A 23843-nucleotide genomic window follows, 5' to 3' on the forward strand; every position below is an offset into this window, starting at 1 on the left:
GTAGTTCATTCGGGTTTTATATCAAGGAAAAGATTTTTGGTTAGGCCAAATGAAGACGACCGTGTATTTGAGAAAATAAGAGAAGAGGACCTGTGATAATTTATTTTAGATATTGTCTTTCAAAATTAATTGTCTGGAAATAATAAACCCGTTGTTGAAACCTTGCATTATAAGAGCAAAAAAAAAAAATCTACAGTGTAATTCCTTGCCTCTGCAGTGTTCTTTATAGTATTTGCAACTGTAGTGAACCAGTTCAAATGGATGCTGAGAATCTGGAGGTGTCTTGCATATATGCCTTTTTTTTTTTTTTTTTTTCCCTAGACTGAAATTGTTGGGGCAGAAAGGGGAGGGTTAATTAGAAATGGCGCTACAATGTTAGAGGAGGAAAAAGTATTTATATGTCAGTTTATAATGTTTCTGAGAGTATTGGTGTAATTAGTGTGATGGCTGAGCAGGCTATTGCCACCTAGACGCTGTCTGGAAAAGGCACGTATTTCCTGTGATCATTCCCCTCACCAGGACCCGTCATTCCTTTCAAGCCGAACAGTGTTGTGGTGCCCTTACTGACCTCTTGATATCATCAGTGCTGATTCAAAAGCTGCCCTGCTTTGGAGAATGACGGCATTGATGTGCTCCCTGGCATGGCAGCAGGGAGGGCTATTGGTTGAATGCGTGTAACTGCATCAGAAATTGAGCTGTTTTATACCGATGACGCTGGGGTAAGCAAGTACCTGATGTAGCTGGGTAAAGGTAGATACACCACTCACCACATCGCTAAGTTATTTGCTGCTGCAAGAAGGCTAAAGTGCCTAATGCACAATACACTATACCAGGCTTGAAGCATCTTTGAGACTTCTTACTGTCTTTGCTGTGAAAGGCAGGATCAGGTGTGGGAACAGGAAAAATTAAAAAAAAAAAAAAGCCCCGTTCTGGTGTGTTTGAGGAAGTCAAATAACTTCAGCCCCCACCCTTTATTTTAACGTTTTCCCCACTCCCATATACTCACAGAACCTTGGTGTGCAGGGCCTGCGGGTGCAGAGGAACCGACGCTGTAGCCTGCTGGTGCTGGGGTGTTACGGGGGCAGTGCACACAGCGCTGTCAGAAAGCAAGGGCCCCTGACAGGCAGCGTTTTGACAACTTTGTGGCGTTTCCTTTATTCACCAAAAACAGCCAACTGTTAGAAGTTTCTGCAATTTTTTTTTTTTTTTTTTTTTTTTTTTGCTATGAACCAGAGACGTGATTCTCTCCATGACCGCTGCTGCCCCTTCTCCCCCCCGCTGCTGCTTTCCCGCCCCTGGGCTGGCCGGCAGCGCGCCCTCGCCCGGCCCGCAGGCCCCGCCGCCTCCGCCGAGGCTGCTGCAGCCGGCGGCGGGCCCTGTCCGCTGCCCTCGCTCCCGCTGCGGAACCGATTCCCCCCCGCTGCCGGAGGCCTCGTACGCGCCGGCGGCGGACGCGGCTCGGAACGCAAAGGCAGGGCTGTAAACAGCTCCTCTCCGAGACGGCGGAGGCCGCGCCTCGCCCACCCCGGCCCCGGGGCGGCGGCAGCCCTGTGAGCAGCGCCCTCTCCTCCCCGGGCCGGGGGCGGCCCCCTCGTCGCTGCCCTCCCGCCTGCGGCCCACGGCGGCCGCGCCCCCACCGCCGGCCTGGGCCGGGCCTCGCTCGGCGGGGGCGCAGCGTCCGAGGCAGCGGCGGGCGGCCTCCGGCCGGCAGGGGGCGCACGGCCCCTCCGCCGCGCCTCGGCCTCCCCCGGCCGCTCGCTCGCCCGCCCGACCCCGCGCGCCCTCTGCGTGCCCAGCCGCCGCCGCCGCCGCCGCCGAGTGTCTGGTACCGCGGGGGTGAGGGGCGGCGTCCGTCCGCCGGTCTGTCCGTGGGGAGGGGGGCGGCGTCCGTCTGTCCGTGGGGGGAGGGACGGTGTCGGTCGGTCTGTCTGTGAGGAGAGGGGAGGGCGTTGCCCGCCCCCCGGTGTGTGTGGCGGGCCCGGGCCCTGCCGAGCACTACGCGCCCGGCGTGGCGCGGAGCGGGGGGTGAGGAGCAGCCCCGGGGGAGGCAGCGGCCCCGGCCCCGGCCCCAGCCCAGCCCAGCCCAGCCCAGCCCGCCCCGAGGCCGTGACACCCTCGGGCGCCGCGGCGGGGAGCCGGGGGCAGGGCGGCACGGGGGAGAGGGCCCGGCGGCGGCGGGCACCGCAAGCGGCGACCAGAGCGGCGTGGGGCCCGGGCCGAGGCCTGGTGAGGTGGAGCGGAGCCCGTGCCGTTTTGGTGGGGAGGCGCCTGACGGGAGGGCAGCGAGTGCGCTGCCAGCCTCTGTCACCGGGCGGGGGGCAGAGGCAGGAGGGCGGCTGCCGTCCTCATGCGGCGTCCGAAAGTGCGCAGCCCCTGTGGCGTGCTGCTCTGGAACAGGCTTTTTAGCAGAAAACAATGAAATGAAACTAAACGGCAATACATATTTCTACCGGAAGAGCTTTTCTTTAACCTGTCCTCAGAACTGTCTTTGATAAAAGTATGATGATCCAGAAAAAGAAGTTACTGTTATCCATGAATGAAACTCTAGAATACTTGGTATAATGTTAATCATTCCCAGGTAAAAAGATAAAGTGGAACAAATGCAGGACGATGTGCCTAGGACAGGTAGGGAAGGAAATTAAGAGTCTGTTGAAAGAAGCGTTTGGCTTTTTTAGTTTTGCAGAATGAAGGTCTTTTTTGCTTTCTATTGAACCATCAAGGTAAATGCCGTGAAGGGAATAAATTGAGCTAAAGAATGATGTTGATACATGAATAATTTAACGTAGATTTTAAGACTGATAATATGTGAAAATTTCTAACCATCAGAGAGCACTGATGTTCAGGAGCAGCCTTCCAAAAGGTCGAGGAGGAGCAAAAGCCCAACATTTTTTAGATGGAGTGTGACTGGTTTGTACAAGTTGTGCTTCTGCTTGCTGCAGCAGGGGACTAAGCTTAGTGTTATCTGTGGACTTTAGATCTGTTGTTCTTTTTTGTTTGTTTGTAAAATAGATTATTAACAAGAACTTGTTAAATGTGTGTTTTAGAAGAAAAATATTTGTAGTAACGTTTGAAGTCTGAATAATGGGATTGGTGACAATCAGAAAATGACACTGGCTCATTGCTCTCTTTTTCAGTTGAAGGAAGGTATTGGAGAGTAAGCTGAGATGAGTCAAGGGCTGAAGTGTAGTGTGTGCATCTGCTGTCTTCTACCAGAGGAATGTTAGTTTGCCTCTGCAAGAGGGGACTACAAAAATCAGTTCTGATCTGCACTCAGTGATAGGTTTCCTCTCAGCAGGTTTTGGGATCCTTCATTTAGAGTTGCCTCATCAGCAAGAGCAAAGGATTCCAAGTGGTGCCTTAAGTTGACTGTATTATCCCACCTCGTATTCTTGTGCAGTTAATTTCTGAGTACATGTGGCCTCGAAGTCCTCGTCTGCAGCCCAGGACCTGAGATACCTGGTCATCCAAGGGGTGAACTGCTAGTGGCTCTTCTCGGGATTTGGGTATGCTGGAATTTTGAGGGCTGTTTCTCTTTTCTTTTGATCAGTCTGTCAGTTGGTTGCCTCCCGCATGATCTCAGTTGTGGATCCTCCACTTCCAGATGGGTCAGTTAATAGGCACATAAAATATTTCAGAGGGCATTGGTTTATATACATGATCCCTGATGCGTTCAGCTTTCTGTAGGGGCCATTCATAGCACACTTTTAGTGTAGATGACAGGCTGACAGACCTGTCTTGGGTGCATGGGCCTGTTCCACCAAATTTCAATCATTGGTGTTTACTGGGATTCCGCCATCACTAAGTCAAGAGCACAAATACTGAAATGTTCACATTTGTTGTGGTTTGTTTTACTATTTAAAGACGATACTTACTAAATATGTGGAAAAAAGTTTTATCTCACGCAGTACCTCCCTGAAGCCATACCTATACTTACAGAACTTAGATTCTAGCTTTAGTTGATGTGTCAACACCGCTTTTCCAAGTGACATTTTTTTCTTTTACTCTATCGATAAACTTTCAATTGACTAAGTGGAACAGAGCTGCTTAAACACCAGTTTTGTCACTCAGCAAATTTCTCGCATCTGCATAATGCAGCTACCTCAGCTGAATTTTATAACAAACTTAAAGGAATAAATCTTTTCGTGTTCATTGATGGGGTCATATTCTCCAGCATGCCCAAGACTTATGGTGTCAGATCAGCATAATGGATGGTGACAGAAAAAGGGCAGCAGCATGTTTCAGGGAAGGCTTCTGGTGTATGGGTTTCCCATAGATGGTGTAGAATGCTTGTCTTTCTTCACCTCGACGTCTTTTGTGCAGAGAAGCACAAAAGCTGTCTCCTTGCTGTGTGTTAGTATGTTAGGGAGTGGTTCTGCCTGAGTTTGGATACCTTTTTAGAGGTTTGCTACATCTAAGGCTCGTCAGCTTTTACTAAAGTTTACTGAGTGGGATTGTAGATGCAGGTGATGTGATTTATACAGTCTACTTGGATTTTCAGGAAGAAAAAAAAAAAAAGTACCCTAGTAGAGGCTTTTGAAGAGACCGGGTGCTTATAGCATAAAAGAGATTTCTTACATGCAGAAACAGTTGAGTTGAAAGATTAAAAAGAGGGCAGAAATAAATTGTCAGAAAAAGGAAGGGGGCAGAAAGCTGGCACATGAGCTTCGGCATACACAAAGGTGAGATGATGTCTTGGGTAGAATAATCTAAACCATGTTTACTCACAACTGGCAGCCACCACTCAAGAAAAAGCTCTTGGAGTCACCATTGACCGTTCCCTGAGAACCTCGGCTCAGTGTGCCGTGGCAGCCAGAAAGCCAGGAAAGTGGTGACTGTTCTCAGGGAGGCTACTGAGAAGAAGACAGAGGGCACCGTTTTGCTGCTCCAGCTTGGTGCACCACATCTAGGGTAGCGTGCGTGGTTCTGGTCTCTGCATCTGAAGTTTAGAAACAGCAGTTTAGAGATGGGCAGCCAAACGGGCCAAGGGGATCAGCTTCCTTATGAGGAAAGACTGGAAAGCCAGGATTGCTCGCATTAGAGAGGAGATGGCTTATGAAATGAAGGCAGTGGATAAGGTGAGAGTTATTCATCCAGTCTTGCGACACTAGAATGGGGGTTGCTTGCTGGGGCTGGTGGCAGGGCGGTTTCAGATGGATATAGGGAAGGACTTCAGTGTGGGTGACAGAGGGAGCTGTGGAGGCAGATAGAGTGGGCAGGTTCAGGAAGGGATTAGAAAAACTCCTGGACAAGAAGTCTGTTGAGGGGCTGCTAAAAGGACTAGTCAGGGAGGTCCCCCGTGTAACAGTAGTGGCTGCTAGGGTGTGTTTGGGGAATGGGCTGCAGAAAGCAGCTGAGCTCATGCGTTCTTCCGAAGAGGGATCTCTAATTGCCACTGTTGAAAGCAGGGTGCTGGGCGAGCTGGATCAATCTGATCTAGGACAGCCATTTTTTGTGAACTTGTAATCAGTCTTTTCAGTGGAAGAGTTTGTTCTACAGGGTTCGGTTCTGGATTCTGAACTGTTAATATTTCCATGAACAGCCTAGAAAAGGCAGTGAGCAACAAGGTGACGGTGCTTGCTGATGACATGGGTAGTAAAGATAAGGTCAACTATGAAAAGCTGCAGAAGGGCCCAGTAAGACTGAGTAACTGGATAATGTAACGTAATGAATTCCGTGTAGGTAGAGTGATTCAGATAGTGTAAAAAGAATCCTAACTTCCCATATGAAATACTGGGCTCCCAGTAATGAGCAGTATTTTGTAGTTATGATGAATGGTTCCATGAAAATGTAACCACAATGCTCAGCAGCAGTCAAGAAGATAAATCAGATAGTAAATATTACTGGGAAACAAGTGAAGAACAAACCAAAGAATCTCGTCATGCCACTGTGTTAATCCATGGTTCACCTCAAACACCCTGTGTGGTATTGCTGTTTGTTGTCTGGACACCGGCTTTCATGTTGACTATCAAGTCTTCTGCAGACAAGTTACTAGCATTTACTGAGTTATCTAAAGGCGAAAGTTTTCCCTGTATAAGTGATTGATATCTTTTGTTTCTAGGCTCAGCAGGATCCATTGATGCAACTGGTAAACATAAATTGAGCTGCCTCACCCTCAGGTTCCATAATTACAGCTTCAAATCCATTTCACGTTTTTCCAGCCATTTTCCATTACATTTTTGGTCAATTCCAGCCTCTGTGCAGAGCAGGAGCTTAAGGGTGGTCTCCCCGATTCTTGTCAGACTTGCCAGTTGTTCTTGGAACCTGTAGACTGCTAATTTACCTCCTTCAGTCCCTTAAGACACAGTGTTGGGCAGATACCAATACTACAGGTTTGTCTACATGGAGAAATTTTTTGAGCCTAAGCATGGTGAAGTAACTATTAATGAAAAATAGGAGAGAGAGAGATATATAAATTAGAAATACAACCTTCATAGTTTTACCGTTTCATCTTACCATGTCGCATAATGTGATCCAACATGATATGATTAAGTATTTAAAGTAATGCTGTATTGATAGAAATATAGAATATTTGAAAGAGGTAAATATATCAGTTAACTATTCGGCTTTGATAAACTGGTTTAATGATTTGCTGTGTGAACATGAAAATTCTGAGCAGAAATATCCGTATCCAGCAGTCATAGTAACAGTTGTGTATCTGACAGCGTTAGTCGTCTTATCATTGGTATTATTTGTTGATATAAAATAATAAACTCTAATGAACAAGCAGAGCAATATTTTATTTTAAAGGTGAAGTCAAACATACAGTTATATATACATGACTTGCAAATTTAGGAGACCTCTGCTTTTTAAAGGGACCTGCTTCTTTTCACTAGCCATTAAACTGGATTTGATGTTGCATACATTACTAAGGCCATGTCATCAAAGTTATGTATGACTAAGAGCATATAAGCTACTGTATACATTATAAGAAATAAAGTAAGGAAATATGGACTGTATAATAATAAGCGGTTTAGTGACAGGTTCTTGATTCTTAGTTTGCTTTATTGCTGGAATAAAGCTGACTAAGCTCTGACTTCTGATGATTCCTGCTGGACACGGAAAGTTTTTCCCATTTTAGTAAACTTGTTATCTCAGACTTTTTGTTTGTGTAGGTAAGGACTGGACTTTTTGGGACAGGGGGGTGGTTTGGTTTTAGTTTTCAGGTTTTTTTAAGAAACAGGCATAAATGTGTACTTTTTTGAAGGAAATACCTTTGTCTTCAGAACTCAAGCCATGTACTGACGTCCTCATTTCACTAACACAGGATCGCAGCTTAAACGAGATTGCTCTTTATACCACGAGGGAATAGCAGTTTGGATTGCAGCATTCTTTTTTCCCCAGTTTTATAAAATCTTTTTTTCAGGCCTTCCATCATTTCCTTCTCAGGAACTTAGAGAACACCACAAAATGTAGAAAAAGCGGTCTGTGTGAGTGAGGGCAGGGTTCCCCACTGCACCACCGGCTTCAGTCGGACGGGAATTTGTCAGTCCGCGTGGTGGCAGTGCTCATCCAGGTGCCGGGGCTGTACCCGCCTCCGCCGCCTGTGAACCATCCCTTGGTGCTCAGTTACTCTGGTCTTCTTTTCCAGAAGACTGCTTCAAGGTCTGCAGCAAACTTAAACACAAACACTTCATTAGGAGTGGAACGAATTCTCTCTAGTCTGTTAAAAACTAAACAAATAAACCACCAACAAAACAATATGCGATGACCTTTAGTATTTTCTTGACCAACATACATGAGCACCCTACATGTTCCCACCAGAAACAAAGAAGGAATTTGAATAAAGGTTTATGACGAGGTTGATGGTTATGACTGATGTAAGTGATTCAATAACTTTCTATAAAAGCAGATGTATTCAAACTAACCACAATGATCAGGGAAGTACTGTAGTTATTTACTGATTTACCTGAGCCAGCTGTGGGGAATTAAAGTTAGAGCTGATTTGAAGAAATCTGTAAATTGCCTTTCTTCCTAAATAGTTCTTTTGCAGAAGATGAAACACGAGCAAGGTTCGGAAACACTTAAATGTATATTTGATAGAAGTTAAGTGCACTGAAACATGTAATGCAACTAAATTACCAGTTAAGTGTAGTAAGGATAAAATGTTCGTGAATGTGCTTGTCAATAAAGGAGTTTGTTTGTTTTAAAAGAATGATCTCTTTCCTATCGTTCCCTTATTTTGTGTACATTAATACACAATGCATGTACTATATAATCTGGGGAAGCATTCTGCAACCTCAGATTGGCATTTGAAATCTTGGTTATTTTTTATCTTGTAATGTTGATACACTGTACAATGATGAGCAAAGCTCCCCATTTCTCAATGCCATTGTCTGCTGATAATTATAATTATTATAATTATTCTGAGTTTTTCATAAAGTACTTTGTAGCCTGTACGTGCAAAGCACTATGTATATGCAGTACACCAAAGTTTCTACTTAGAGGACGGTCCTGACGTCAAGAGAATATACCTGTATGTCTCATGTCTGCAGAAGGGAATGGGAATGACTGAAAACAAACAGCATAAATAATGTTCTTGTATTACCATTTACCCATGTGTCTGGCTAGAGGCGTGAAAGGAGAGGCAGGTCTTATGAACCTGCTGTGATACCTTGAATCCACGAACTGTTGAACAAATAACTAAAGTTAGGAAGGGAGAACGGTGCAAAATACAGCTGTGTGTAAAAGAGACATCATGCTGTACTGAATCCGAGATGCTGCTTTTAGCAGCAGATCCATATTAGTGAAGCAATAAAACTCTGTTCCAGTTGGACTGAATAGATAAAGGTTTTTAACAGAGGATACAGAGCTCTCAGTGGAACTTGATGTAGATCATGGGGTTCTTTCCTAAACGGAAGTGACAATTGATCATGATTTTTTACTAAATATAACATTTATTCAGTTAAATGACTTAGATATTAATATAAGTGCGCATGAAAACTTATCAAGGAATTTCTCCCTCGGGCTACCTAGAAAGGGAAAAAGAATAATATTGTTGGGTTTACATTTCAACATCTGATCAGTGTTCAGAGGATAGACGAGGAAGATAATGTGGGTTTGTGTTTTTTTAATTATTAAATTACACCTTTTTAAAAAATTTATCGTGTATATTCCAAGAGAGCTTGTGTTCACGTAGTGTTTTTAAGGGAACGGTCCCATTTGACCAGGAAGCTTTGCCTTCAGAGATCATGGGCTTACAGTTTAAGCAAAATACTGGAATGTTTTTCATTCATTTAAAGAGTGAAGAGGAGGAGCTCTGCAAGCCACTGCCACTGAAGTACTCTCAAAGTGTGTTACAGAAAGAGGAAGCTGTTTGCCACGAGCGAGTTGGCAAATGTAGATTTTTACAAGTAACGCATGTTGCACGTTTTGCTCGCACGGGGTGGGGGATGTTTCTTTTTCTTGGTTTTGTTTTAGTTTCCATTTCTCGGTGGTGGCAGTTTCTCTCGTAGTAGTCTTACTGATGCTTAGGTTCCGGTACTGAGCAATCTTCTCAAGTACTGAGCAATCCGATATTGTTCCGTTGTTCCGACATGATGCTTTAAAATAGGGACAGTTACTTCAGTTTTCCTGAATGTTCTTGGAAATATTGTAGTTTTGCAGAACTGGTGTATCCTATGTAGCAGTGACTGGGTGATTTATTACAACTTGTTGGGTTCATTAATATTTTTGTAGTGGAGAGACCAGTCCCATTAGTGATTCTGTCTCACAATCTAGCCATTCTCTCCTTTTTCTAGCGCTGTTTGGTAGCCATTGAACTTACTGAGAAGGCAGAGACAGCAGCATATGTTTACTGTAAAATTAAACTGTCCATGGTTAGTGCAAATTTAGGACTAGTTTAAGAAGTGACAGAACTTGCACCTAGCTCTGTGGTTTGAATTATTCAAGCTCACTCCTGGCTTCTGCAGGTGTGAAGGTGTGATACAACAGATCAGCGTGTGACACTGAGTTACCATTGTACGCAGTACAGTGAGAGACAACTGACTTCTAATAAATAAAAGTAAATTATTCTTACAGAATCACATAATATAAGCATTCCTTCTGAAAACGGAACCGTTCAGTTAGATTTTCTTATCCTGTACTAGCCCACGTGTCGTTGAAGAAGAGGCTTACAGCATCATGTCTAAAATTATTAATAAAAGTACACTGTGCTCAGGCTATATCCATGTTGTATAAATTTAGGGAAAATGTGTTCTTATATTATGTCTTTCTAATGAGAATCCTTCTTGCTTGGGAGGTTGTCTTTGAATTTACTTTTTTTCACAAAAGTAATTTTCTATCAAAGTACGAAGTTCTTAACAGCAAAACTTTTTTTTTAAACAGAAGTAAAATTTAAAAGATACATTTTCAGTAGATAGAGATGCATTTTTAGAAGCAGTCATTTACTGAAACAAATTAGATTTATTTAACTCCAGGAGTAGTAATCTATAGGGATATTCAGAATGCTCATTTTGCGATACTTTTATGTCTTGTTACTAATGCAAGTCCGTTTGTCCTAATTTGTGCCTGTGACATTAATGCTTAATGGTGGGTGTACCAGCTTTTAGGCAGATTCAGAGTTGTTATCTGATTCACCTTTCAGAAGCAATTTAAAGAGAATAGCTAATGGTTTGGAATTTTGTTTCTAAATCCACTGCATTAGATATTCATTGCAGCAATAAGCTTTTTGATACGTACTGTGGACAGAAATGTAACCACAGTTTGTTTATTCAAAAATATCTAATTAAGTCAACTATTGTAATTTTTTTCCGAGTTTTGTTAGACAGGAAATTTTGCTAAATTGGGTTAAATTTGAGGCAAGAACGTATCATTTGGGGACTGGCATTTTAAAGATGGTGTATAGTTCAGCTTTGTATGCAGCTCGTATCTGGGATAGGTTAGGTAGCCATATGTGAAATAGAATTGCGTTTGTAGAAAAAATCTTTTTAATCACAATGATAAATCAAACCAGATGGTCCAGGTTTTTTTTTTTTTTTGTGAATGCATTTGCTTAGTCCACAATCTCCAAGCATTGGGAAGAAGGATTTGTTGGGTTTTTTTTTCTTTCTTACTGTGAAATACTAAGGTTTCACTCTAGTCTTCTACACTTTAGCAATCAATTCTGAAAGATTCTAGTGATAATAAATTCTGAATTGGAATTACTTCCAGTTACGCTTTCTGATAACTGCTAATCTTTGTGTTTCCTTTCCTGAGAAGATAAGGCAGTGCTGTTTTTTTTCTGGTATTACTAGCTAATGTTTCATCAGAGCTGTATGTGAAGTGACGGGGAATTCTGTAACGCTTCACCAGATATAGACATCTGGTATGAAAATCTAAACATTAGCTTACATTTAACAGAGCATGCCATACTGTTTCTCAAATAGCATACGTCTCTTCCAGTATAATATTCTGTTGTTGATTTATGTTAGGCCTTGTTTTATTAAACAGGTTTAAACACTCAAATATTATTTTACAAGTACCACAATCTTTTTATCAAGTACAAGTAGGGTTTTGTGCTGTTGATATGCTGTTACTATGGCTGATAATTGGAGGTTTTTAAATGATTTATGATCTTGCTTTGGGGAAGATTTAGTGCAGAATGTAAAGGTCACAATCACATTGTACAGAAACTGGGCCCGATATTTTTCTCAGCAAAGATTGGACTAGCAGAGTTGAAGAAGAATTCTCGCATCATTTATGATTTGGGTGGGAAATGGGCAAGAAAATTGAAATTGCTGTCAGCTGGGAATCCTAGCTGTGCAACACTCAGGGGTTTTGTAACATATTCATTGGAAATACGAGTAAGTACATTGTCCTTTCTTTCTGTGTAGGGTTATAAGAAAGCTGTTAGTGCCCTAAATGACACCAGTCTTGCATGAAATGTTTTATGGTACATCAGTGAACTCGCCTTTTGCTATTGGAGATGATTGTGGAAAAGGCTGCTTGAGCCAGTAATATACTGTCACATGCTTAAAAACATACTTGCAGCCTAGGGGAATGTACTCTGCTTAAAATCATTCCTTATACAGATACCAGGATGTAGAAGTTATTCCTATCTTTTTCTTTTCTGCATCCCAGAAAGAAAAAACAAAATTGTGCATTCCTGCACTGGGAAACTAGACAGTGTTGATACATGTAGCAGAATTTGTCCAGATAGGAAATACAACCTAGTGAAATTTAAATATGATTTATTAACCTCAACAGCCCCAAATGCTACAGCTGTTAATCAGACCCGTGTGTAAACATTTTGAAATTACTTCTGTAGGTACTTTGATCTTGAATTTGATCTAAAACATGGGGGAAGAGCTATATAGACATTATAAACTCTCAAAAAAAGGAGAGGTTTTAAATCAAATTCTTTGGCTACTGGCCATGTTTCCATTCTCCCAGCTGAATGAGTGCACTGGTGTGGAAGGATACCTTATATAGATGAGGAAATTTAAATCTGCATATAGCAGTCTTAATAAGAGGTTCAGATAGTTGGTCAGAACACTGCTACATCATGGGCCCAAAATACAAACCCTGGGCAAGTGAAAGATGCTGTTTCAAGGGAAGTTTCAGTTCAGTCTCCATTCAAAGCTTATCTAGCAAAATCACTTTTCCTTCCTGTCACTTGAACTCTGTATTGAGGTTTCTTCTAAGGATTTTTACTGATTTATATGATTTTTTTTTTCTTTTTTGCCTCCTTTTTGAGGCAGTGCAAAGCTTTGCTGTCCAGTCTCCTAAATGTTTTCATTTCTTCTTACCATTGCCTCATGCACATTTTACCATCCTCTTGCATAGTCATTCTCTTTTTTCCTTATTGTTTTCAAGTCATCTTTTCTGTGTCCCAGAAGCACACAGTGTCATCATAGCCTCATTATTTGACTCATCCTTAAAATATTCTTCTGCAAAAAAAATAATGTTCTGCAAAGAGTATTGAAAAATATATTTCTTGCAGAATGAAGGAATTAGTATTTAGTAATCAAGCATTTTCAGCAACTGACCGCACTTTGTGCATCAAAGTTCAAATTCAGATGGTGGAAATCCCACTGGAGCAGCTTTGCTTATAGCTAGTAAGAATTGCAGTTAGAGTCACTGTATCTGTTAACTGAACTGTTTATAGTTTTCCGTCTGACGAAAGGTGGTTCTTCTCCCTTTCAGTTCTGACCTGCAGTGTTTTGCCCTTTAATATCAATACTAGTATATGTGATCTCTTACTAGGTGAAAGTTAATCGCCTGTTTTGCATTTGTGGCATTGATCTTATCAGTTTTCTGTAATAACAAAGCTTTGCTGCTGTTTCCAGAGGTGTGAGTAATACTAAAAGGAGCTCTTTCCATACTACCAGAAGGGAATGCAGCGTATGAAGTGAATATGTAGGACACGAAGATTTCAGAGTTGGTTTATAAGCTGGTTTGCGTTCTTGTTTGGGAGCCTGAGCAGCCTACAGAATATTTGCATTGTGTTTATTTGCCTGGTTTCACCATCATTTCTTCCCACTTTTACTTGCAGGTTAGTCACCTACTCCAGAGAGAGTCAGAACAATGTCCTACGTTTTTGTAAATGACTCTTCCCAGACAAATGTGCCGCTGCTGCAGGCTTGCATTGATGGAGATTTTAACTATTCCAAACGACTGTTAGAGAGTGGTTTCGACCCAAATATTCGTGACAGCCGAGGCCGAACTGGCCTTCACCTCGCTGCAGCCAGAGGAAATGTAGACATCTGTCAACTGTTGCATAAATTTGGTGCTGACCTACTAGCCACTGATTACCAAGGTAACACAGCCCTTCACCTGTGTGGGCATGTGGATACCATCCAGTTCCTAGTTTCTAATGGACTTAAAATTGATATTTGGTAAGTCACTTTTTTTTTTTTTTTTACAGCACATATTTTATAATATATTGGTCTTCTGTTGCCAGAGCCTTGCATATAAATCTGCTATTGCTGAAATGCTGTATTTGGTGCAATTCAACTTTTTAAAGATATCTTTTAATAAAAACATAAAACAAGAAGGCAGAAAAACAGTAAGAGGCCACTTCTGCTAGTCTGTGCAACAAGCAAAGCAAATAAAAATAGCAGCTGCTGGTGTGGGCTGCTGTATCTAATTCTTCCTCACTGATGACATTGCTATCCTGGTTTGGCCAGACAGCCAGGTGTGGGTGGTTGGCACCAAAGAAAAAAATCACATTAACTACTTGAAAAGAATTTTCTCCACCACAGTTCTATTGTTTTAATTGTTGTACTGTATAAGACAAAGAAAATACAGTATGTGTGTGTGTCAGTTCTTTCCCATACTCCTTTGGTAACAATGCTTCCTTTCAGTGTTTTCCCCCTCCCTCAAAGTCTGTGACTCAGTCCTTCTTTTAAATATTGTATATTCTTTCCTTCTGGCTTCCAGCAGCTGTCAGATGCCAGTGCTCAGATGTAAGCTCTCAAGCTGCAAAATAACTAGCTGTTTCATTGCAGTAACTGAATTATTTTGTTTGTGGAACTTTCTGCATATTCACAACGCATGCAAAAATGAGTGGTAACTTCAAAACCTTTGAGTTTTTTAATCTGTCCCTTTTTCACCTGTCCCTCATTAATGTTTTCAACTCAGCAAAACTAGTTATTGGCAGACCAGATTCTTTATGGGTTGTCGGTTGAGGTTTTTTTTCCTCATTTCAAACAACTCTGGTGAAAATCTCTAGTCTGAAGGCAGCTCTGGTCCTGTTCAGTATTATTTTAATAGTAGCAGAGGGACCATCTGTATTTTATTTTATTTTTGCCTGATGTCCTAATACACACATGGAAAAGGAACTATGAAGAGCCAGATTGCACAATTCCTTCTTGAAATTAAGCTTAATCTTGAACATTGCCATAAATCTACTGTTTATTTTTTGTTATAACACCCAGAGATTCCAATTAGATTAGAAGACTAGGAATTTTGATTTTATTTAGAGGAAAAAAGAGTTGTGCAACTTCAAACCTAAATATACTGATTTTCTTCTATAGCCACTTATGCTATAACCTGTATAGACAGGAATTTCTTATTGTCTGACATGACAGAAAATAGTTCTGAGGACTTACTAAATTGTAGAGTGTTATGCTGAGTTGTCTTGTTACAAATTTCTATATTAAACGTTTCTTTTCTTCTCTTGTCCTTTTATGGGGTTATTTTAGCAATCACCAAGGTGCAACACCGCTTGTTCTTGCAAAACGAAGGGGTGTGAATAAAGATGTGATTAGACTCCTGGAATCTTTAGAGGAGCAAGAGGTGAAAGGATTTAACAGAGGAGCTCACTCGAAGCTGGAAACAATGCAAACTGCTGAAAGCGAAAGGTATTTACAAAACAAAAGTAATTACAAGGAGAAATAATGTTTATGGCTTTTATGTTTTTGTGATTGACTTGATTGTTTATTCCTCAAAACAGATAATATCAAATTTGGCCTGGTATTATCAGACCAAATCAAAATAAAATTTTAAATTTTGGAAAACTCTCTTTAAACAGATCAAATGTAAGAAAAAAAAGAACTTTTTCTATTGAGAATTTCCTTTTACGGTGAAAATTTTTAAAAATAATTACTCATTTTCCATTACAGACTCCCAAAAATAAATATTCTACCACTTAGCACAAAGCCAAAGGGAAAATGGGGTGAAATGCAAAACGCCAGTATCACAGGCTAACCTAACATTCCTTCGATAAGATGGATTGTCTATGCAAAGAAGGGATAGCAGACTTTTCATCTATCTAAACTTGAATAAAGGATTTGATACGGTGCCATATATGAAACTTCTCTCGGTAATAGTCCTGGAAAAGATGGAGAATAAAATAAGAATTTAATGGTGGCTAAAGAGATAGTTAAAGGAGAACTAAGGATTTCAGGAAAACTGCTGACAGTTTCAGAGAAAGTATTGGGTTAGAGGGAAGTTACTAATGAATTCCTAAAGGCCTGGTTCTGGGGCTGTGCTTACTTATAATTTTCATAAATGATTCTGGCATAGGAAGTAGTAGCATGTTAGTGATACTAAGAAGTGAGATATAGGCAACGCAGAGGAAAATTGGGATGGCATAGACAAAAACCTGGACTGACAAGGGAGAGAAAATTAGTAGGAATAAATTGTGATTCAGTAGCACAAAATGTAACTTAATTTACCTACAGCTGTATGCCGTAAAATGGAAGTTGCTCAGTGGAAAATGAGGTTATAGGAGAAAAGGCTTGATGTATTAGTCAGTTCCAGGAGTTGATGCTACCACTTACCATTGCCTTACCAAAGGCAATGAAGTCCTGCAATGCGCAAAAAGAGATATTTCCACTACATAAAGAAAACTGTCAGTGCTGTTGTGAAAAGCAACGGTGACTTCTGCTGTGTGGTACGTTTTATCGTGCTGTTTAGCCCCATTCAAAAAGTTTGATTTTTCCTTTAAGAAGCGTGGAGAAGCATTACTTCAGCGCTCAAGGGAACAGAGCGTCTCCTTGCGAAAGGAGGCTTGTTTTAGCCTGGCAGAGTGAAGGCTGAGAGGTGCGTGGTTGCTGACAAGAAATACTGGTTCTGAACAACATAAAATAACTGTTTAAGACAAAAGCTTATGATAGCACAAGAGGCAAAGGATACAGATAAACAACAAATACTTTTTTGATTGAAAATTGGGAATGTTTTTTTACAATGAGCTTCCAAGACAGCCTTCTTTTAGGATTTAGATGAGGCAAGAACCCTTGCAAGTTTCAAAGGGGGCTAATTCTCTTGCAGAAGTCATTGAATTGCCAGTAAACATGACAGAACATGGGACTGAGATTAATAATGCAAGAGATCTTTCCAGTACTGTTTTGTTTTGAATTTGTATTGGAGACAGGATATCGACATTGTTTGGAATACTTGCTCTTAGGCTGAATTTATTCAAATTTGTAATTTTTTATATTGTCTAATAATGATTGTGAACTGTGACTGCTGGAACATAACATCACAAAAGACAGGGCGTTTTGTCACATAATTGTTGTTCAGTTTGTGTCAAAATGTACGCAGCCTGTTCTGTACATGAAAATTAAACTGTGTAGGTGGAGTTGTTATCTAAGTTGAGTAAACAGAAAAGGTGAAAGCAACAAAATTACAGAAAACATGCCAAATACTCCCAGTGAGCAGATTGGAAGTTCTTTCTTATACATCAGAATAAGAACTTACGCTTTCCCACTCATCAGTGAGACTGTTTTAAGCCCTGAAATAGAAAATTTAATGTTATTCTCAAAATGACATGGGTATAAATTACAAGAATTTGTGCGTGCTACCTTTCTGAGTTAACTAAATTTTATTGAACGTTGCTTGTCACACAGAAATGCATTTATGCTGTTTTTGTTTAAACATTTTGGACCAACAGCTCAGCCCCACTTAAATTCCAATTTTTGATTTGATAGCGTCCCTTTAATGAACATAGCTTCCTTTCTGTTATTTGACCTTCATAAATGTTATATTGTTTGCTTTGGCAAGGAAGTCAGCAGCTCTCCTTGGGGAGAGGCACAGAGACATAAACAGTGCACTACCCAGCTTGTTTGTGAATGTGTTTAAAATGTCTGAAATACATTATTTTTAAAATAACAAATAACAGATGCCTACAGCAGCAAAAGCAAGTGAGCTTGTGTGCTGTTTGCTTTGTAAATAAATTATGTCTTTGTAACGGTTGGCTTTTCAGACCTCCACAGTTTCACTCCTCCCTCTTAGTATTATTTTCACATTTTAGAGACACTTAGATGAATGTCTTCTGTCCTCTCCCCCTCCTCCCCAACTCTCTTACATTATGTATGAACCTATGGAGAAATAATGGTTGCTCTTTCTAAAAACAGTCTCTGCCTTAAGTTTTCTGCTCCTTGTTATATACAGTTGCTGCTGCTCTGGAAGCAGAGGCCAAAGCTAAGTTCCCGAGTCAAATTTATTTTTTCTTCCTTTGCACTCCTCCCAGTGAGGAGTGGCACCGTGCTGTCAGGAGGCAGAGCTCACTCTGTCCGTCATTCAGCACAGACGATCTGTCCATCTGCACAGCCCAGCATGACCTGTGACTGTGCCCACAAGTGCATCCAAATGTGAACTTCCACGTTGTGCTGGAAACAGAAGAGAACATCTGTCTGGGCTGTGTGGCACAAACTCTTCTGTAGGATGCATTGCTGCATTACCATTTCTTAAGCAGCTGTAATTCGTAATAAGAAAAAATATCTTGAATAACATTGATTTTAATTGGGTTGTAATATAAAATAGCAAAAGTGTTGTCTATGTACGCTTTTCTATTTAATGAGCAACGATGTTATCTTTTCACTTAAATTGCATTGCACCTTTATTTAACCTCTCTGTGGTTACGTATTAACTACTTAGTACTTAATGAGTGAGTAGTTCTGTTCTACACCAATGGCTGTCTTTTATTAAACCCTTTGTTTTGCTTGGGAAATCATAATAAGCAAGGAAGACGACTAAATCCTGCAGCTGTGGGCAAGCAAAAATAGCATTACAGCAAGGTAAATATTTAAAAAACAAAAAAGACAAGCTATTTAATAGGCAATTTCTGCAATCTTCGGCATGTGACGCTGGAATACTCAGCAAGCTATGGGAGTTCAGGCTAATTATTCTTCAGTGGCTGTACTTCCTAAGAAAAAATACCATATGAATAGTGTGAAGTTTTCCCATGGTGTAATCTTAGAAGAGAGATTCATAAATGAGACCTTTTTCTGATAACAATCGTTTGTCAATTTTTTATTGTCACCAAGAACAATAGCATTTCTACAGTCAGTTTTGACTTGGAAATTGCTTTTCCATGAAATGTTTTATTTTATTATTGCTATAAGAGATATCTAGGAATATGGTAACTGAAAGCAATTAGAAGGGAGGAAAAAAATTGGGTTTTCTCTGCTTACCTTCTGCTATTGACATCATTGTGTACGTAGTTGGTTTCACCATTTCTTTTCCATGCTTGTCAGAGCCTGATCCTGTAAACACTTGTGTATGTAATTGCACTCAAGTGAGAAGTAGTAGGACTGTGCAGATGGCTAAAATTTTACAGAAGTGAAATCAAGTGATGAGAAAGTTTTCCTATTCTTTGTGAGGTTTTTCATACAGCAACAGAGAAAGTTTCCTGTTACAAACCAATTATGAAATCAGCAAAATTGGGAGAATGATACAAGAAGCCATGCAGTATTTGAAACAACTTATATTTTTTCTGAAGGTGATTCATTGTCAAGATGACTGCCTCATTCTAATTTTATATTTGTTTCTCATTTAAAAGTGAGAGTTCCAGTCCCTAATTTATAGTCTTAACAATTTAAGGGGGCCTGATGGATTGATAGTGGAACGTTAAAACATCAAAGCAGTTGCCGAACGCCATATGACAGAAAACACAGTGATGACAACTTGTCTTGAAGATCAGAAAGTTTCTGAACTTCTTGTTATCCAAATTTATTGTTTTCTGTGATATTTTTATGCTGGAGAAGAGGCCTCTGTAACAAAGACATGCAGGAGAGTAGTAAAGATCACTACAGAGTTCAGAATCTAAATTATATTGGGTAAAATTTCCATTTTATTCATCAGAGTTTATTTTTAAATCATAATTTGTTTTATTAACAAGAGCTGTGCCCCTTGAGGTTTTAGCTTATGCTTCATTAGGTTTTACTAAGCCTTATTTAGTAGGAATTATGAGTACTGACTTTTGAAGGCTTCTAGGTGGCAAGCCTGCAAACTCAGTGCAGTTGTACAGATACGAAGATCATTCTCTTTTCACAGGTTAATAAAACATCCTTTCAACTAAATTAAGTTTAGAGTTGGGAGTCTTTTCCTGATCCACTTTGTCTTGAATTAGCAGAGGCAATGCTATAAATCTGTAGGTGGGTTTAGTTTTTAATTTAGAATGTTTCGGTTGCTCTTAGTAGGATTACTGTTGTACTTAAAGGTGCATTCTTTTGCTCTGATGTATTTTTAACTTTAATCCTTCGTAGTGCGATGGAAAGCCATTCCCTCCTTAATCCAAACCTACAGCAAGGTGAAGGAGTTCTTTCCAGTTTCCGCACGACATGGCAAGAGTTTGTGGAAGACCTGGGCTTCTGGAGGGTGCTGCTCCTCATCATTGTCATTGCTCTTCTGTCGCTTGGAATAGCGTACTATGTTAGTGGGGTGCTTCCTTTTGTAGAAAACCAGCCTGAACTGGTGCACTGAAGCAAAAGCAAAGAAGTGCACCGTGCTTTTCTCTGTCCTAATCTTATTTTGAGCTTCTTGGAATTATTCTCTTGGTGCAGGCAGTGGCAGCTGTATATACTGTTTGCCTTTTGTACTTACTATTAACCCCTTTGAAAGAGGGATTAATTCATTTCAAGTAAAACACTAAATTCTAAAGCATTCCTAAGCTACCTCTGACTTATCTTGACTTGCAAGCAAGATGTGAAGATAATCCTCTCTGTTGATAAAATATTATGATTAGAAAAGGCCTTTCATAATGAATATTAAATTCCTGAGCATGAAAAATATATCTTGGTATGGAACCAAATTTCATTTCATTTCCTTATTAAGAGAGGTAAATCTATTGTTGGATTTTTTTGTGTGTGCTTCAGTTGAAAGAAAAATATTCTTTTAAAAGTCCTCCTCAAGAAATCTGAATAATATAATAATGCGTTCTGATATATAGACAATAATAAGCTGCAACTTCATAGTTCTTTTAATGCCTCCCCATAGTTTCATATCTGCTAGTTTATAAAAAGAATGAGAAATAGTTCAAGTTTTACTATGTCTTTAATGTATAGATCACTCCTTTATTTATTAGATTAATGTAGTGTTTCTTCCCCAGATGAATTTGATGTTGTTAATACCTGCCTGAAGTAAATTTTGTAGAACAAAGCTGTTTGTTGTGCTTTGGAAATAAAGTTGTTTCAGCCTTAGGCTGAAAATTTTGCCTTTTTGTTGAAATGTTACTAAACAAACCTTTCTTTGTAAGAGTGGTTGAAAAGTGATTTAGGTGTTCTGCTCTGTATATAATAATTCTGTAAGGTCATTGTCTTTGTGAAATATGTCATGAAGGATAACTTTCTTCCTCCCGCAGGGACCAGACTGAACCATATAATTGTATTGTTTTCATGTTTGTGGAGAGGACTTGATTGAATAGAATTCCTTTCCAAATTGTTTTCCATTTCATTTGTTTTCAGACAGCACTTACAGGCTTATGAATTATTTTCTGAGTATGCAGAGTAAAAGTATTTAAAATGTTAATATTTAGGAACGTTGTATGAAATGAAACCTTGACCCATTCTGTACTTAGCTGTGAAATCCTTTGTTTGTAAATAACCTAGGGATATGAATTAGTTAGATACTCTTCTATGAAGGCTAGAAAGGTACTACAGAGTAAGCTGGAGGTTTTCAAAGAAAGCGGATGCTCTCCTCCCATGCTGATGAGACATCTAACTATCTTTGTTGCCATTGCCTTGAAAATCCCAAACAAAATGAATTCTGCAAACCTAATGAATTGCTTTTTTTTTTACTTAGCCAATCCTAAATTGTTGCTAAATAACATCAAACATTTATAAAATTATAAATTACAATAAGTATTGATAGACATAACCTACATCTCTCTGCTACCATGTACATTTTTCTTTCCTGTTTATGGGTTTGAGTGAAGAGGGTTGTTGTCTTTGTTTTGATGTGTGCTTCACTGAGCCGGGCCCCATTCTAAATTGCGTCTGAATAATTCTTGATCTCATTTCTTAAGTTAGAGGTTAATGAAACGATACTTTTCTAGCAGCTGCAATGCTGCAGAAAGGAAAGCCTTTAAAAAAACCAAACAAACAAAAAAAAACAAAACCAAAACAAAAGACCAGAACATACTCCTCTTCTGAGTATTTCAATTATTGTACATCTGTTCATGAACGGAGAAATATAAACTCATAGTATACCTAAATTACATTTAGTTCTCTAAATAAGTACACTTCTGTTAATAATACTCTGTATCTTGAATAATCATGTTGTCTTTCAGGAAGTATTATCAGCATAATTTGTAATTGTATTCTCAGTATGGGTGAATGCCACAAATAAATATATGTAGTAAATATGTTTTGTTTTATTATTACATTAGTGCAGCGCTAATGATTCTACCCCATTTTACTGAGTTTATTTGTTTGTTGTGCATTGATAATGGGCATTTCAGAAGTGGGGAGGTGCCCTCCCTGAGAAATTACAACCATGCTGTTGGTATAAATGAGGTTTTAGAGCATGTTTTTTTTAGATTTGCCTGGTTTATTTTCAGTATTGTTACTGAATCACAGTTGCTGGCTGTCTGTCTGTCTCTCTTATCTAAGATTTCAGGTATTGAACATGTGATCTGGAGGCTCCTCGAGATTTAAGATTACCTATGCGGGGGTACAAAATATAACCAAGAAAACCAAGCTTGAGCCTTAAGTAGCCTTTCCTACTTTGCTGTACTTTGCTTATGCTGTATGCATATGCAGTTTCGGAACTGCACATTGGAAAGGTTTGAAAAATCTCGTGTGTCTTCCAAATTAACGTATGTCACTTTTTAAACCCAAAGAAATCCAAAGCACTGTTTGAACTTCACTGTGTAATGACTGCTACGCTTTGAAATAAGGACGTGATAAATGTCTGACTAAAAGAGGAGTTTTTTCTGTATATACCTCTGTTATTGAAAAAGGACAGCTGTGCCTGTCAATATATCTATAAACATTAACAACTTCCTTTTCAAAGGTTGATTCTAAAGAATTAATTTACCTCCTGTACGCTAGATTTCAGGGAATACAATCTGTCTTTCTTACAGGAACAGAAAGAGGACTTTAGCCTACTTCCTCTTGAATCTGTTGTCATAGGGAGTTGTACTGTTTTCAGCATAATGACATAGATCAGTTTAGATTGTCTGTAGTTCAATAAGATTTCTTTTATTTATTATTGCAGCGGTGCCTAGATACCTTGATCCAGGGACTCCATTTTGCTAGGCGCTCTTCAAATCCAAGACAGCTTGTTGTCTCAAGCTGTTCTCAGACTAATGAGCTAAAACGGAATAAGGAATTGAAAGAGAAAACAATCATGGAGGGATGAAGTGATTTTTTCCGGTGTCCTAAAACAACCTAGTGGACAAGACAGTGCAAGGTAAACTGGAGTGTAAAATGGATGCACATAGGCTACGCTGCAGTAGGCTGTCCCTGTGCTCACATTTACTTCATGGCAAGATCACACCTATCTTACCTCATAGTAACTTGTTCATGTACCCTATCTTTTTATCTTCGAGGGCTTCTGTTTTCACTCATATTGGTAGTTTGCTTTGTAGAAGGGGATGATCTGTTGTGTGACTGTCATAGGTAGGTATTGTTTCCGGTTGCCCCAATACAACAGGTATTTCATTACCGGACGTGATCTGGTGCTGTGAGGTGTATCATTGTGAAAAGCTCCTCTGAGAGAAGGAACATGGTTTCACTTTAAAGTATTGAAACAGAAGATCTAGGCAGTTTCTGGGTCTGCAGCTGATCTGGAGTGTGATTTTAGCATGAGTCAACTAATCTCTCTGGCTGTTTTTAATATCTTAAGAAAGTAAAAGTAATCAACTTCTCAGTGTATTGTAGATGGGCTAGTTAGCTAGGCAGCTCTTTTTCTAATCAAAGTATGTGTGGTCCTAATATATTAGAGAAATGCAAATTAAGTAATTTATTCAGAAATTCAATAGCATCATCTTAAAGTAGTACTAGAAAGTACAAATTGCACGTGAAAACTCTCCTGCCAACTCAAAAACCAAAAAAGGGTAATATTGTCTGTTGTCATATTCAGAATTTTCAAAAGTCTAGCATATATTTAAACGTTGCCTGAAGTTGACTTTTAACAGAACTGATTTCTTCCTCCGGTGACACACAAGTTAACTTGTTTCTGAAGGCAGTTTTTTCTGA

At 39.8% G+C, this 23843-nt stretch overlaps 2 protein-coding genes across 16 annotated transcripts in view; both read left to right on the forward strand.

The window, feature by feature from the left end:
* SNX31 (sorting nexin 31) overlaps positions 1-201 on the forward strand; it is a 32187-nt gene extending 31986 nt beyond the window's left edge. For all 9 annotated transcript variants that reach the window (XR_015702632.1, XM_087748748.1, XM_087748767.1 and 6 more), the window contains one exon: positions 1-201. Coding sequence is in view for 8 of the 9 variants with exons in the window: in XM_087748748.1 (XP_087604874.1) it covers positions 1-96 (96 nt within the window). In the remaining variant the exon portion in view is untranslated.
* A 1148-nt stretch (positions 202-1349) lies between these two features.
* Positions 1350-23843, forward strand: part of ANKRD46 (ankyrin repeat domain 46) — a 53611-nt gene continuing 31117 nt past the window's right edge. The window contains exons 1-4 of one of the 7 annotated variants that reach the window (XM_087748865.1): positions 1669-1825; positions 13472-13814; positions 15123-15281; positions 19911-22004. In XM_087748865.1, coding sequence (XP_087604991.1) covers positions 13504-13814; positions 15123-15281; positions 19911-20127 — 687 coding nt within the window. In that variant the 5' untranslated portion in view covers positions 1669-1825; positions 13472-13503 and the 3' untranslated portion in view covers positions 20128-22004. The other 6 variants (XM_087748826.1, XM_087748821.1, XM_087748839.1 and 3 more) reach the window with 6 other exon arrangements.

The sequence above is a fragment of the Nipponia nippon genome, unplaced genomic scaffold (genome assembly GCF_047370975.1).
Source record: "Nipponia nippon isolate SJK-2023a ecotype South Korea unplaced genomic scaffold, ASM4737097v1 scaffold_1, whole genome shotgun sequence".
Taxonomy (NCBI): Eukaryota; Metazoa; Chordata; class Aves; order Pelecaniformes; family Threskiornithidae; genus Nipponia; species Nipponia nippon.